This window comes from Argopecten irradians, chromosome 6 (assembly GCF_041381155.1).
Source record: "Argopecten irradians isolate NY chromosome 6, Ai_NY, whole genome shotgun sequence".
Lineage (NCBI taxonomy): Eukaryota > Metazoa > Mollusca > Bivalvia > Pectinida > Pectinidae > Argopecten > Argopecten irradians.
The window spans coordinates 19,849,466-19,866,890 of NC_091139.1; the positions used below are offsets into that span (position 1 = coordinate 19,849,466).

The window sequence follows — 17,425 nt, forward strand, 5'->3', positions numbered from 1 at the left end:
CTCAAATATCCCACTGCTTCATTGGCATTACATCTAACGTTCTCAAATTCCTGTATTTTAATAAGTTTTAAATCCAAATTTGTCTAATGCGTCCACTTTAGTCACACTACGCTTCATTGAAGCGAATTTATTTCTGGTAAATCCACGTTGTACAAATATACCGAGATGATTTTTAATGATGTACATTTAACGTAGTGTATGGAATACAGATCTGATTTACCATAATGTATACACACATGACGTAAAAAACAATTGTCGAATAACAATAATGTGTAAAGGTTTATTTTATAAACGCATTATTACAATGAATTTTCTTCGCGTGCACACATATGTAAATAACAATTAAATTATAATACAATGAGAATGATATCGATGCTTAATCAACAAATACAAGGACATTACAAAATATGTTATAATGATTACATTCAGGGACAACAAGGGAATTGGATCATGCATTAATGATAACTTACCAAAAAGACTTGAATTTTACAACTGTACTGTTTTAGACAAACGACTGTTTCATGAACGTGAGGTGAGGATCTGAGTACCTAGGGAATGTCATAGAGACAGTGACACGTTGATCATTTCTTTTTTGGCGTTTCTAGGTTGGAGTATCAGTTCATATTGCACATATGTGTGCTTTATTAACTTGACTTATGACATTTTATATGTTCCTTATGAAATATGACAAGATATTAGACGAAGTTAAGACGTAAATATGCAATTGTTTGGAATTTCCAATTCCTCAACGATACAACAGTGAAATTGACTCGGTACTGAAATTGAATGAGGTTTAAGGTAAAGATAGAAAATACATTAGAGCAAACAATGTCAAGCAAAAGTGACGGGTACTTCCTGTCGGCTAGACTAATGATCTTAACCAAAATTTCCAATTCCTCAGCGATACAACAATGAAATTTTCTCGGTACTAAAATGGAATAAAATTCACGGTCAAAATAGAAAATACATTAGAGCAAACAATGGCAAGCAAAAACGACAGGTACTTCATGTTGGTCAGACTAATGATCTTATCTAAAATATTGACATTTTGTATTCTAAGTACTCTGTAGATTTATCTTTTGAGTAAAATACATTACAATAACTTAAGATGTATTTACCAGTAACAGGAACTTCCTTGGACGACTAAATATTTATCTCTTGGAAATTTTTTACACCTAATTACCCATAACGTCGGTATGCGAGTATTTTAAGTAGTATTTTTATAGACTTACACGTACTGACCAATGGGAACCTATCAGAGCACGTAACCATGAAGTAAACCCAGGAAACGGATACTTGATTATAATGATAGAACCAATCTGCCTGTAAGGCCAAGTCACTCATTACATTAAGTAACAGGGGACCTTTTCCGGACAGAAGTAGCAGGTCCCCAAGATTAAGTAGGCCGTCACTGGTTTGCGTGAATTATACATTAGTTCATTTTAGATAAGGTCAATTAGTCATGCACCAGGCAGATTGGAAACACTGGTATATCGAACTGCAATTTAACGTTATATTTCCATAAAGAGTAAGTGGTAACAATATCAGATATAATACACGTGTAATATAAATATAATACTAGTATTACCTCATAACATTTGTTTTGATAAAATACTCTAATAAGATCTTTGCCTCCAAATGTCTGATATTTAAAGCAAGAAGTGATATCTCGAATTTAATACATTAATCAATTATGATTTTTTTCTCCCTTCCAAAAATTATGTCTACTTTATCTGACTTGGTTAACATTTGTCATATGCTAAGGACTAGAGAAACATTTTCCCTTCTTATCGACATGAGAAATAAAAAACAGAATAGCGCCAACGATGTTCATAATACTTCAAAAGCTGCAATATAGTCTTAACCATTGTAGTTTTTGATGGTATGCCGCTTTCCTTGATGTTTTAGAGATGATAATTAATTACATGACTGTCGGTGAAATGCTTACTTCACATTACACATATGGATTTGAATTAAAAAAAAGACCATCGATCATCATACTTTTCTAAAACATTCTGATGACTAAACCAAAACAAACATAAAAAACAGTATTATAAATAATTATTAAATATATCTATACATTCAAAATAAGGAATTACAAAGATATTAACGAATATAATCCATAACGAAAGCGGATACCAATCTCAATTTTATGCTACCAACAAAACACATTTGCGTATCGACTAGATATTTTCAAATAGGAAACATTTAAAAAAAGACATTTTGGATTGATGTAACAAAAGAAAAAATTCACTTATTGACAATGTGTAATATATCATTGTGTAACAAATACTTTCATTGAATTAATAATACATACATAACATTGTTCATCGACTAGACATAAGCTGAATGATTAATGAGGATTTCTGTTGGTATCAATAACATACAAATACAGAAAATTTTGTTTATTGACAATGTCATCTGTATTACTAGTACATATCTCGGAATGTAGAAATTCGAACATACGACTACTTATAAAGATGGCTTTTATCTTAGATGTCAGAAGGAACACTGTAATATATTCAACATGAAATAATAAACAAAATTTTGTTTTGAAAGATTGTAGTGACTAAAAACATAATCATATATTGACTAATTCTTAAATTACAAAACACAGGAACCAAACGATTTATCGACTAGATTTTAAGTGATTGAAACAGAACATAGGAACCAAACAATTTATCAGCTATTTTAACTGATTGATACAAAACACAGGAACCAAACCATTTATCGACTAGATTTTAAGTGGTGGATACAGAACACAGGAATCAAACGATCTATCGACTAGATTTTAAGTGATTGATACAGAACACATGAACCAAACCATTTATCGGCTAGGTTTTAAGTGATTGATACAGAACACATGAACCAAACCATTTATCGACTAGATTTTGAGTAATTGATACAGAGCAGAGGAACCAAACCATTTATCGACTAAATTTTAAGTGATTGATACAGAACACAGGAACCAAACCATTTATCGACTAGATTTTAAGTGATTTATACAGAACACATGAACCAAACCATTTATATACTGAACTTCAAGCAATTGATACAGATCACAAAAACCAAATTACTTATCGACTAGATTTTAAATGATTGATAACAGAATATAGAAACCTAATCATTTATCGACTTGAGGCATATTTTAAGTAATTAATACAGTACACAGAAACCAAACAATCTATCGACTATGTTTTAAGTGATTAATATTTAAACCAAACTATTTATCGACCAGAAATCAAGTGATTGATACAAAACATAAAAATCAAGCATAACTAGGTGTATAACATTACAATATTGCAACATAACAATTCAATACATGTATGAATTTTGTTGTTTTAGTAACATGTCATATATCAAATATATCGCATATCCCTTCTGTGTTCAATATGAATGAAAAGATCATGAAAAATGAAAAGAAAATATCAATACAAGTATAAAAATAAATCATTTCAATGTTAATTAACAATATTTAATTCACACATGGCAACTTAATGTACAAAAACAAAAACATAAACATGTAAGTAGCCAACACACAAGATGGCACGATGCTGCTATTTCTTCCTTCCTTCTAACAATAACGTTATTGACCAAACAAAGTGACCAAAAACTTGACCTGGAAAATTAGACTAGTCAAATAGGCTTAACAAAAACCTAATGATAAAAAGAACGTGTCAATAGTGTACATTTAATTTATATTTTACGATTGCTTCATACTTTTCTAATCTTAAATAAACAACACAACATTATTTTATATCTTTCACTAATATTAAGCAAAAACATTAAGCGTTCCTTTGTTAAGCATGAAACAGTCTTCTTAGAACCCGAATTTAGCCTCAATTAAGTTTATTGAACTAAAATTATTATGGATATAATACAGTTCTCTATTTATCATTTATGTGAAATAGCTGTATGCTTATTGTTTTGGATTTGGACATGTATCAATATATCACATGTTGTAATATTACATATGATTGAATAAAAATATGTATAAGAGACAAAATGTTTTATTGAACTAAATACTGTAAACTTATTAAATATAGCGTTTTTCGCGCTATCTTGAAAACGCTTATTCATGTACAACGCTAAATTTTGTAAAAGAGTCTATCCAGTTTTGAACTACCGTATTGCGCAAATTTATATCCGCGCAAATAAATCATAATTTACAGTTTTCGCATTTGCGCTAAAATGTGATCGCGATAAAATACGTACGTTTACAATTTCATACTATGTGACAGCGTCTGTGGTACGCGTTCCTTGATAAATGGACACCACACTGTTTTAGATATACTTTAATACCATACGAAGCAATAAATAAGCACCGAAGTAGATAATAGACAAATTATAGGAAACAATATCCATGTCGATTTCTCATCAGTCACAGGCATTCTTGTAATTGTCTTCATACCTTATGGTCCGATATTGAAATATCAACAACATTGTTTTGTATCAAAACATCTAAATTCACACATCATGATGGTATTTTGTAACGAGGATTCTAAATAAAGAGTATCTATCAAACGTTTCCGTAATCACAGAGAGTTTCACAATGCGCTGCGACAGCCCGGTAACATGTCTGGTATTCATGCTGAAACGTAAGACGTGAAAAATAAAACTCAGGTTAAATATTGACTGGTACCATGTTAGCTCATAAATTTCATTGGAAATATATTTGTTAGTACATTTTGTCTGAAAGTATATTAGTTATTGAATTATATACAATTGTATTCACAAAATTGCAAATATTTGTAAGGATATGAAGGATTATTGGCTAATATATGGTCACGTAAAGGTCTATATTTAGTACAAAGACTCGATGTTAAGTGTTTAGAAACGCGGAGTCCACATTGCTGTTGTGACATTACATTGTCTGATCATTGAGTTCCACAAGGTGATGTCCTAAGACCTTACCTTTTAGTAAACATGTATATCAAATAGTTATTTTGATATTTATAAATAAATTCCATATCTAATATAAAACTGAAGGGCCTTTCATTCGGTCAGTATGGTGTTATATGACCCTGGTAGAATCTAAAATATTTAATTCTACAAAGGCGGTATACCAACATATTACCTCAAAAAAGGTCCATAATTGATAAATATGGTAAAATGCATACCATAAAACGAATGAACGATGGCCTTCTGTATTGCAGTTGGCGAATTGTCAGGAAGATATTTGCCGAACGATTCATGTTTAATGTCTCTGCTGCATTCAAAACAGCACAAAACACACCGCATTTGTCGGATCCATTTCTGAATAAAAAAAGACAATTAAAAACTAAACAAAAGATGTTAATAATAATGCTGATGTGAAAGAATAGAAAGAATTAATGTAGCATTTTCCACCAGACATATATCTATCAATCTTTTGACAAATGTAGCAGTTACAAATTTAAAGTAGCATTCCATCAAAGTCACTTACCCACACACAACAGTAACTGGTCCCGGTGACTTGAGACTGTACTGAGACGACTGGACGGCGTAATTGGCTTTGACTATTGACGAGACAGACTGGTTGTCATCACTTGGCCAATTCGTTATCTCGAATGAATTCGTGATAAAGCTGTCAGGAAGACCCTAAATATAGAATTCAACAACAAATTAGTGAATAACCGTATCCAATCACTAAAGGAACAAAATATTATGACCGTTTTAAAATTAAAAAAAAACCACACAACTAAAGTGTGATGAAACGCGTGCGGTAAATGTGTGTGGACTCACACACCGGCTTTGTTATCGGAAACTGGCGGTTCGAATGAAAATCCACTCCTTTGCCGTTATTCACATCACTAAACTCCACTAAATAATTCGTTGCTAACTTCAGTATCCTTTGAATGTGAGTGTGGTGAGTAGTTAATATTTACATTTCCGTTTTTCTTTACTATATAACCTTACCAACTGCGAAATCGTTTACACTTGCTTAAACGCAGTGGTTGCTGCGCTAGAATACACACACCGAAACACTGACTTCCGCAAGTAGATTGAAAGTGTATGAAAAAATCATCAATATATTGTATGTATGAATGTAATGTAAATCTTAGATTATATAACAGCAAATATAAATTTTAACAGCTATTGTGTAAATGGGATCAAAAATGATAAAGTTAATATGGAACTATATTATGTATACTCTCTGAATTTGACAATATTTCCCGCCAAATTGAAGCCAGCTGTTCCGGGATTCTATCAATTGACCGGCTATTCCAACAATCGTATAACATTGGAAAAAAAACCAACAGAATTTTATTTTATTTGAACACTTAATTTAAATTGAATGGTAGGTCGAAATGTAAATATAAGGAATGATTTCTATTGTTTGTGTTTTGTACAGACATTTCAACATGATGGGCTAACGCGCGTCATATAAAATATCTGTAAAAAAATGCAGTTTACACACCAGTAAACAACAAATAATAAAATCATTCCTTAAATACACGTGGCTAGTGAGTGTGGTGCACGAGTGTGGTGAATATATGTGGTGGTAAAGTGTGGTGGGTGAGTGTGGATTGAGTGTGGGGTGTAGGCGTTATGTGTGAGTGTGTGTGTGTATGTATATGTTTGGCGAGTTGGTGGGTGGACGTGGTGGATGTATGATATGGGCGAGTTGGTGGGTGGACGTGGTGGATGTATGAGATGGGCGAGTGGTTGGGTGGACGTGGTGGATGTATGATATGGGCGAGTGGGTGGGTGGACGTGGTGAATGCATGAGATGGGTGAGTGGGTGGGTGAACGTGGTGGATGGATGATATGGGCGAGTGGGTGGGTGGACGTGGTGAATGCATGAGATGGGCGAATGGGTGGGTGAACGTGGTGGATACATGAGATAGGTCAGTAATGACAATATGGCCTACCTTCCTGTTCACAGATATACGTTGTATATTAACGTTTTCGTAACTGTCAGAGTCTTGATTATCCGGTGTATATTCAACAGAAAAACACGTTGTCGTCACTTTCGGACAAGACGGAGTTGGAATGACCTGAAGCAAAATACATAATCATCCTTGAATATATAATTCCATTTTTTTGCTTTTAAAAGAAACCATGGATAATTATACAAGTACGTTTTGTGACGGGATTATGTATTGTAACCAGCACAGGTACCAGGAATTTGATACCTTGAAAGCTATATTATTTGATTCAGAAATTTGATAGAAATCAAACTATGAATGTCGGAATATTCTAGAACCTGATGATGACCGAACGACAGAGTAATCATTATGTGATTACCGTCAGAATAAAGTAACAATGTAACACTGGTAAATCTGCATGCATTTCCATCAATAAATTCTCACGGGGAATGACTTTTCATGCTTCCTTTGTTTTATTGGTTTTCGTTTTATAGAGGAATTTTGTCAAGATTTATAGAAAGTTAAATTAATTATAATGTGTACTTAACTCTGTGAACTTTATGAACCATTTCACGATTTTTTTCTTTCATTTCGTTTGAGTTTTGGGGGAAACAACTTAAAAGTAAAAGTTTTCTTTGTCAAGCCCATAACTCACAAATTAAATAAATTCTCCCAAATCTCGCAAGTCTATATCCTACCTTTTCGTTGTTTATTTAATATTCTATATCCTATCTTCTCGTTGTTTATTTATAGTCTGTATCCTACCTTCTCGTTGTTTATTTAATAGTCTATATCCTACCTTTTCGTTGTTTATTTAATAGTCTATATCCTATCTTCTCGTTGTTTATTTATAGTCTACATCCTACTTTCTCGTTGTTTATCAAAAGGCGATATCCTACCATCTCGTTGTTTATTTAATAGTCTATATCCTACCTTCTCGTCGTTTATTAAATAGTCTATATCCTACCATCTCGTTGTTTATTTAATAGTCTGTCTCCTATCTTCTCGTTGTGTTTTTATAGTCTATATCCTACTTTCTCGTTGTTTATTAAAAGGCGATATCCTGCCATCCCTTTGTTTATCTAATAGTCTATATCCTACCTTCTCCTTGTTTATTTAATAGTCTATATCTTACCTTCTAGTTGTTTATTTAATAGTCTATATCCTACCTTCTCGTTGTTTATTTAATAGTCTATATCCTACATTCTTGTTGTTTATTTATAGTCTATATCCTACCTTCTCATTGTTTATTGAAAGGCGATATCCTACCTTCTCGTTGTCTATTTAATAGTCTATATCCTACACCTCGTTGTTTATTTATAGTAGATATTCTACCTTCTCGTTGTTTATCAAAAGGCGATATCCTACCATCTTGTTTTTTATTTAATTGTCTATATCCTACCTTCTCGTCGTTTATCTAAATGTCTATATCCTACCTTCTCGTTGTTCATTTAATAGTCTTTATCCTATCTGCTCTTTGTTTATTTAATAGTCTTCGTCCTATCTACTCCTTGTCTATTTAATAGTCTATATCCTACCTTCTCGTTGTTTATTAATAGTCTATAGTTTACCTTCTAGTTGTTTATTTAAAGATGCTCCACCGCCGACAGACCATAAATGATATTCATCATTTAAACAATAATTGATGTTTAATCGTGTATATATATGTCTAATTAACACAAAAAATTACGTAGAATAATTTATTTTGGCTTTGGTGCATGCGCATTAGTACTTCATTTATGTAGGATATAGTGCCACAGAAATTTTTTTGGGATGCAAGTAATTATTTTTTATATTCTAAACCTGAAGTAAAATAAGAAGCTCAAACTCTTCAATGGTGATAATGGTATGAAGTAAGTAACTTTTGTAACCGAAGAAAAATAATAAATCGTCTGCTCCTGTTTTCGATAGTGAAAAAATACCATTTGGCAGCGGTAGAGCATCTTTAATATTCTATATCCTACCATCTCGTTGTTTATTTAATTGTCTATATCCTACCTTCTCCTTGTTTATTTAATATTCTATATCCTACCATCTCGTTGTTTATTTAATAGTCTATACCTACCTTTTCCTTGTTTATTTAATAATCTATACCCTACCTTCTCGTTGCGATCCAGCAGTACGATGGCTGTTGATTGGTAGTCTAGAACCATTGCCCAAAACTCATCTAGCGTGTCAGCAGTGGGCATTTGTGTCACTAAGAACGCTGTGTCTGTCTTACAGGACTTAAATAGAATCATACATATACATGTATTCATTAATTGATTCTTTCAATACGAAATGACAAATAAACCAGTGATTGGCTAAAATTTAGGCCCCGATGTTCTGAAATAGAAACGTTGATTCACTTGACCAATTAAGTCACTCATTTCATTCTATAACTTTAAAGCAAGTTTTTATTTTTGACTTATGTTTGCTTCATGACATCTTGCCCAAGCTAGTGTCTTTTCCTTAGCGGTTTAAAATTCAATGATAATGAATGGTGGGGTACTGGGGTTCACTCTTGAATGATTGAAAAATTATAAAGTATTTCAAGATTTATTGAATGTAAATTGTAAACCATGTACGTACCGGTAATATGACAGCGTTGATGTAGTTTGTTCTGTCTGGAGACTGGGACATGAGGAGAGGTCTGTACCTGTTGGCTGAATATAAATAAACTATCGTAAGATACCGGTCATTAGTATTCACAATTTTCATCGTGATAACAACAAACTGTCGTTACATACTGGTCATCAGAATTTACAAATTACATCTTGATATCAAGAACCTTTGTTACATACTAGTATTCACAATTACATCTTGATATCAAGAACCTTTGTTACATACTAGTATTCACAATTACATCTTGATATCAAGAAACTTTCGTTACATACTAGTATTCACAATTACATCTTGATATCAAGAAACTTTCGTTACATACTAGTATTCATAGTTACATCTTGATATCAAGAAACTTTGTTACATACTAGTATTCATAGTTACATCTTGATATCAAGAACCTTTGTTACATACTAGTATTCACAATTTCATCTTGATATCAAGAACCTTTGTTACATACTAGTATTCATAGTTACATCTTGATATCAAGAACCTTTGTTACATACTAGTATTCATAGTTACATCTTGATATCAAGAATCTTTGTTACATACCAGTATTCACAATTACATCTTGATATCAAGAACCTTTGTTACATACTAGTATTCACAATTACATCTTGATATCAAGAATCTTTGTTACATACTAGTATTCATAGTTACATCTTGATATCAAGAACCTTTGTTACATACTAGTATTCACAATTTCATCTTGATATCAAGAACCTTTGTTACATACTAGTATTCATAGTTACATCTTGATATCAAGAACCTTTGTTACATACTAGTATTCATAGTTACATCTTGATATCAAGAACCTTTGTTACATACTAGTATTCACAATTACATCTTGATATCAAGAACCTTTGTTACATACTAGTATTCATAGTTACATCTTGATATCAAGAACCTTTGTTACATACTAGTATTCATAGTTACATCTTGATATCAAGAACCTTTGTTACATACTAGTATTCATAGTTACATCTTGATATCAAGAATCTTTGTTACATGTTACATACTAGTATTCACAATTTCATCTTAATATTAAGAAACTTTCGTTACATACTCGTCGTCAGTATTCACAAATTTCATCTTAATATTAAGAAACTTTCGTTACATACTCTTCGTCAGTATTCACAAATTTCATCTTAATATTAAGAAACTTTCGTTACATACTCGTCGTCAGTATTCACAATTTCATCTTGATATTAAGAAACTTTCGTTACATACTAGTATTCAAAATTTCATCTTGATATTAAGAAACTTTCGTTACATACTCGTCGTCAGTATTCACAAATTTCATCTTAATATTAAGAAACTTTCGTTACATACTCGTCGTCAGTATTCACAATTTCATCTTGATATTAAGAAACTTTCGTTACATACTCGTCAGTATTCACAATTTCATCTTGATATTAAGAAACTTTCGTTACATACTCGTCGTCAGTATTCACAAATTTCATCTTAATATTAAGAAACTTTCGTTACATACTCGTCGTCAGTATTCACAAATTTCATCTTGATATTAAGAAACTTTCGTTACATACTAGTATTCACAATTTCATCTTAATATTAAGAAACTTTCGATACATACTCGTCGTCAGTATTCAGAAATTTCATCTTAATATTAAGAAACTTTCGTTACATACTCGTCGTCAGCATTCACAATTTCATCTTGATATCAAGAACCTTTGTTACATACTAGTATTCACAATTTCATCTTGATATCAAGAACCTTTGTTACATACTAGTATTCACAATTTCATCTTGATATTAAGAAACTTTCGTTACATACTCGTCGTCAGTATTCACAAATTTCATCTTAATATTAAGAAACTTTCGTTACATACTAGTATTCACAATTTCATCTTAATATTAAGAAACTTTCGATACATACTCGTCGTCAGTATTCACAATTTCATCTTGATATTAAGAAACTTTCGTTACATACTAGTATTCACAATTTCATCTTAATATTAAGAAACTTTCGTTACATACTCGTCGTCAGTATTCACAATTTCATCTTGATATTAAGAAACTTTCGTTACATACTAGTATTCACAATTTCATCTTAATATTAAGAAACTTTCGATACATACTCGTCGTCAGTATTCAGAAATTTCATCTTAATATTAAGAAACTTTCGTTACATACTCGTCGTCAGTATTCACAATTTCATCTTAATATTAAGAAACTTTCGATACATACTCGTCGTCAGCATTCACAATTTCATCTTGATATCAAGAACCTTTGTTACATACTAGTATTCACAATTTCATCTTGATATCAAGAACCTTTGTTACATACTAGTATTCACAATTTCATCTTGATATCAAGAACCTTTGTTACATGTTACATACTAGTATTCACAATTACATCTTGATATCAAGAACCTTTGTTACATACTAGTATTCATAGTTACATCTTGATATCAAGAACCTTTGTTACATACTAGTATTCACGATTACATCTTGATATCAAGAACCTTTGTTACATACTAGTATTCACAATTTCATCTTGATATCAAGAACCTTTGTTACATACTAGTATTCACAATTTCATCTTAATATTAAGAAACTTTCGATACATACTCGTCGTCAGTATTCAGAAATTTCATCTTAATATTAAGAAACTTTCGTTACATACTCGTCGTCAGCATTCACAATTTCATCTTGATATCAAGAACCTTTGTTACATACTAGTATTCACAGTTACATCTTGATATCAAGAACCTTTGTTACATACTAGTATTCATAGTTACATCTTGATATTAAGAAACTTTCGTTACATACTAGTATTCACAATTTCATCTTAATATTAAGAAATTTTCGTTACATACTCGTCGTCAGTATTCACAAATTTCATCTTGATATTGAGAAATTTTCGTTACATACTGATCATCAGTATTCACAAATTTCATCTTGATATTAAGATTTATGAGGATATTTTCGCAATTTCGTCACGAAAATTTGGTCCAAGTAATGATTGAGACATGGCTAAATCATATTTACCCACAAAACCAGATAGCAGCAATTTAACATCGCTAAAATTTAATTTTCTCGTTTTAACTTTACGTTGGACGCGCGTAAATATCCGGCTAATCAGTATTTCATCTTGACATAAAACACTTTTGTTACAAACTGATCATCAGTAATCACAAATCATATAACATTTCATCTTCATATCAACAAAATTTTGTTACAAACTGATCATCAGCATTCATAACACACACACCTGCAGGAGGAGCAAATCACAGAAGGCGAACTCCACTGTATGAATACCGGACGTTGCGACCGCCGAAGCGAGAGATTAAAAAACATATTAGCGGATACTGATATTCAATGCGTGTTTTAATAATTCTAGGGACTTTATATATCGTTTTATATATCAAAATAGATTCAGTGATTATTTATTTAACTTTTGCAATCGGTATAATTATATATAAATTGATAACCACTTCATAATCGTTCATAATCGACCATTAAGTGCTTTGAATTCAAGCATAATTAAATGGAGTAAACTGGCACTGATTCGATCTATTTTCAGGTCATTATAGGTGTCATTTTCGAAGAAATACAAATTAGTATCAAAGGATAATGTATATATATATTTTTCGACAACCTTCTAAATCGTGCGAAAGTATCGAAATCTTTATCATATGCATACGGTGTTTTCAAAACAATCTCTCGCTTCGGCGGTCGCGACATCCGGTATTTATACAATAGAGTTCGCCTACTGTGGAAATGTTTATAGCTTATACAATGATACAGACTTTTTTACAAACATAAACAATAATCAGATGAAAGGGAGAAAATATTAAATAGGAAGAGATTGCATTAAAGGCACAAAAAAAATCAATAATCTAGCTTTAATAACACATGGATTTTAATCTTCAGGATAATTTAATTCTTAAGACTGATTTCTTGATTTTAATTACATTCATTTCACATTGATTTGTGCTGTTTTATGCACAATACATGTACATTGTCATTTAGGTTAATAAATTGATTTTATCATATTCAAATAAAGCTTGATTGCAACTTTCATGTATAAAATAGTTGAGATAACAATTAGTATCCATTTTTTTTTAATTTTTTTTTTTTTTTTTTTTTGCAAAATTTTGTCTTATATAGAATATGCCTTTAACTTATTGGTTATTTTTTTCATTTTGCAATGCGCAGAGAGAGAGAGAGAGGGGGGGGGGGGTAGGAGAATAAAAGGTAATATCCGGAGGAAATGCGGTAATATTAATTGCGCTTTCGAGAATAATTACGGAATTACCTGGAAGAATTTCGAGGTGTTTGTTTTTCGATATATTTTCTTCGGACATGGCATCTGAGCTTTCAATCATAGTAATAGTCGGTCGGTTCTGAGATAATGTCTTAAAAAAATCAAAACACTTGGTTTACACAATATATAGAAAATCATAAAATATTACCAACACTAAAATAATGGTAAAATGATAAAATATTTGTCTATTATATGTATCCGAATTGATGTAAAAACGAAAGTATAAACACTGTAACAACATAAGTAAAATGGCTTAAATATATTCGTATATTATTTAATGTTTAAAATATATCTAAAACGAACGTAAGAACCGATACCGTAATATGTACAAAAAGGAGGAAATGTGTATTACCGTAAATTCATCCTTTAGTTGTGCGAAGTTCTCTGAGCTGTCTTGAAATTCCTCTATAGTCAACGTACTATCGACGCAAAGAAAGTATTCCAGCAAAACCTGGTGTACAGCTATATACTGGTCCTATAGTGATAAAACATTTAGACTTACACAAACCGAATCAAGAGGGATGTACAACTACAATATATAAAATCTACATAAGAACAAAACAGTAAAACAAATAAAAGTACACCAGAAATAAGCAAACATAGACAATTTTACTGTGACGTCTAAAGAAACACAGCAACAGAACCATGTATTCCGGAGGATTTAGCGTTCTGTTCTCTATTATCTAACATATAAGAAAATACTAGAGGAATATTGGCGCTTAATAAAAATTTTCTCACCTTTGTTTGAATCATATTCATCCGGTTTTCCCTCATCGTTTTGGCGTACTCGAAAGGCGCGACCTTGCCCTTCAATGTTCCATATTGCACCAAGGCATCTATGGCTATAAACGTGCCTGTACGTCCTATTCCAGCACTACAAATCAATCATTATGTTACTTTGGACAGACAGTAAGATATCTGAATTAAATCAAAAGTGGTTTGTCTTGCTGAACAGTTAAAACTACATAAACGTTTCCGATATTAAGACTCTCTTTTGTATATGACAATTATAATTGTGGTACACAGGAAAAAGTGATTATCAAGCTCCAATGAAAATAATTTACGTTGCACTATTTTGTATTATTAGAATACTGCGTGAGAATAGCAAAAGACAAGATTTGTCGTGAGTATTAATTGAAAAAGATCTGCATAGTTCGCGTTTATTTCAAATGTCAACACCCTACTCAACCGTATCCTTCGACAAAACCACCTAAAGGACACATTTATTGAAATCGTTAGAATCATCGAGATGTTATTTTCGTCGTGTCATAACTTCAACAATTAAAAAGAATACAGATGTCATACCTGCAATGCACAACCATTGGACCTTTAAGTTTGGTTTCCACAGATTGTACATATTTGTAAAAATTCAGCAGATGAATTATATCTGGTGTACCGTGGTCCGGCCATTTCGTAAAGTGAAACTGTTTGATCTCCTTTGGGGTCTCGCACTGCAAATAATATATGTATATTTAAAGAGAGAGATATTAAGAGATCATGCATAAAAGTGTTTTATTTTAGGAAACATAAATAAATAAATTACATAAAAAAACATTTTGATTCGGCTAATGAGACGAATAGGGGGATTCAAGTCCCGTAACTCTTGCAAATATTGACGGATTTTGACAATTATCAAACTCATCCGAGATCTCATTGATATAAAACAATATGTAAAATTTGGTTGAAACCGAACAAAAAATATTTAAGTTATCGAGCGGAAACCATAGATTTATCTGTTTTGACGATTTTAAAGTCCCGTAACTCTTGCAAATATTGACGGATTTTGACCATTATCAAATTCATGTGATATCACATTTGTATAAATCAATTTACCAAATTTGCTTGAAATCGGACAATAAATACTAAAGTTATCGCACGGAAACCATTCCTGGACGCCAACGCCGACATATTGATACATAAGTACTGTATCGCCCTTGGGTTGCAGGCGACAAAAAAACGTTCTTCATATACGCGTTTTGTCTATGACAACATAAACCCAAAAGATATTGAGAATAATGCTCACAATTTACTTTGAATACATCAATGCGGTAGTAATAATAAGGCATTAATATTCCTGCTTTTATTTACTTTTACAATAAAACAAATTGAATGGTGGCGCATCGATATCTTAGCTAATAGTTTAGTTTGACCAATGATTGTACCGCTTTTAAAATTCCCCGCGAAAACACGCAGTATATATGACGTCATAATACTCGACGCACTGTATAAATCTCAGATACAAAACACTTTTAGTTCTTTTTCAGAAGCATAGTTCTGATAGAAAAACAGACAAACAAAACATTCTTACCGAACTCTCGCACAGGGACAGAGTTCTCACAGTAAAAACAGCGAAAGTTTGGATATGCGTAGTGACCACGCTGTATTCTCCAAAATCACGTGATTGTCCCTTTTCTGGCCAATACTGCTCAACTTTGTTCTGGAAGGAAATGTTATATTTGCATATTGTGAGAAAATGTACTTAAAAAGATCTAATGAAATAAGCACATGTAATACATTGAACCAATATTTAGGTTATGTTATAATCAGAATTTTGATTTCTGTAGCAACAACGTACATAGTAAATTTAAGAAAAATATCATACCAACTTACGTTTTGTATCAGAATAACTTAAATTAGTTTGAACTCCAATATATATAGTGGAAAAGATATGCCTCATACCTTCCCCATCTCAACACAGTTGGCCAGCATGACGATTCGATCAGAGTTAATCTGCCATATCATCCTCCAGAAGTCCCCCAGAGTGTTCTTTTTAGGACCTGTTGGTTGGTTAACCACATTTATATAATGTGAAATAAGCACTTTTAGGAATTAGTTGGTTGGCAACTGATTTTCCAGGATTATAGCAATGCTGTTTTTATGCTACGATCTTAAAAGAAAGATCAAACTGCAGTGTATATTACATTTATCTCCCGATTTGTTTTTGATCAATATTGTGGTTCCAACAGATAAAAGGAATGTTTAAAAATGAAAAATAATGCGTTGTTTGAGATAAAAAAAAATAGATCCATAATGCGCTGTTTGAATGAATATTTTATGTCAACGGTCATTAATCATTTTTTCCGCGGCAAACATATTTGTCATTGAAATATGAAAACGAAAACTCATTGAGAATAACTTAATTCTGGTGCTTAAATATTTGGATTTGGTAGGTATAGGTTTAGGTGTAGCCTAAAACTAACCAAATATAAACGTTGTAGACTCATAGAACATTTTAAAAGTGAAAGCGTATACGTAAACTCTCGTTACCTTGTGTAGCTACATAGACATCTTTTTTCACACAATTCTGTAACATAAAAGATATTACATTATATTATTAGGTGACAATAATAATAAATGATATAAAAAAATTCTAAGAGTACATTGATTGTAATGCCTTGACGAATAATTGAAGGACAACACATCGATATCAAACGAAATTTTCTTGATTTTCTTTGAAAAAAGTAAAATTTGATTTTCTTTGAAAAAAGTAAAATCCGAAATATTTCCAATTCATGGAATTTAAACTGTAGTAACATTCTCAGAAATAAGCATCGTTACTTACGGCTATGTAGCAAGCGTTGACATAGTCGCTCCCACCACCAGTCAAAACCACTCTCGAATGGTCATCTGTGAACGAAATATTTTCTTTTTTATTCTTCTCATCTATTTTTTTATATAACTGA

At 31.7% G+C, this 17,425-nt stretch overlaps 1 protein-coding gene across 3 annotated transcripts in view; it reads right to left on the reverse strand.

Moving 5' to 3' along the window:
- Nucleotides 1–266: 266 nt before the first annotated feature.
- The window catches only part of LOC138325262 (uncharacterized), a 49,085-nt gene continuing 31,926 nt past the window's right edge, over nucleotides 267–17,425 (reverse strand). For 2 of the 3 annotated variants that reach the window (XM_069270792.1, XM_069270793.1), the window contains 14 exons: nucleotides 17,305–17,369; nucleotides 17,010–17,046; nucleotides 16,422–16,519; nucleotides 16,051–16,179; nucleotides 15,048–15,193; nucleotides 14,481–14,616; nucleotides 14,095–14,217; nucleotides 13,734–13,833; nucleotides 9,423–9,496; nucleotides 8,951–9,076; nucleotides 6,855–6,980; nucleotides 5,426–5,580; nucleotides 5,121–5,256; nucleotides 267–4,591 (listed from right to left, as the gene is read on the reverse strand). In XM_069270792.1, coding sequence (XP_069126893.1) covers nucleotides 4,520–4,591; nucleotides 5,121–5,256; nucleotides 5,426–5,580; nucleotides 6,855–6,980; nucleotides 8,951–9,076; nucleotides 9,423–9,496; nucleotides 13,734–13,833; nucleotides 14,095–14,217; nucleotides 14,481–14,616; nucleotides 15,048–15,193; nucleotides 16,051–16,179; nucleotides 16,422–16,519; nucleotides 17,010–17,046; nucleotides 17,305–17,369 — 1,523 coding nt within the window. In that variant the 3' untranslated portion in view covers nucleotides 267–4,519. Of the gene's footprint in view, nucleotides 4,592–5,120; nucleotides 5,257–5,425; nucleotides 5,581–6,854; nucleotides 6,981–8,950; nucleotides 9,077–9,422; nucleotides 9,497–13,733; nucleotides 13,834–14,094; nucleotides 14,218–14,480; nucleotides 14,617–15,047; nucleotides 15,194–16,050; nucleotides 16,180–16,421; nucleotides 16,520–17,009; nucleotides 17,047–17,304; nucleotides 17,370–17,425 lie in introns of those variants that run through there. The other variant, XR_011208754.1, reaches the window with a different exon arrangement.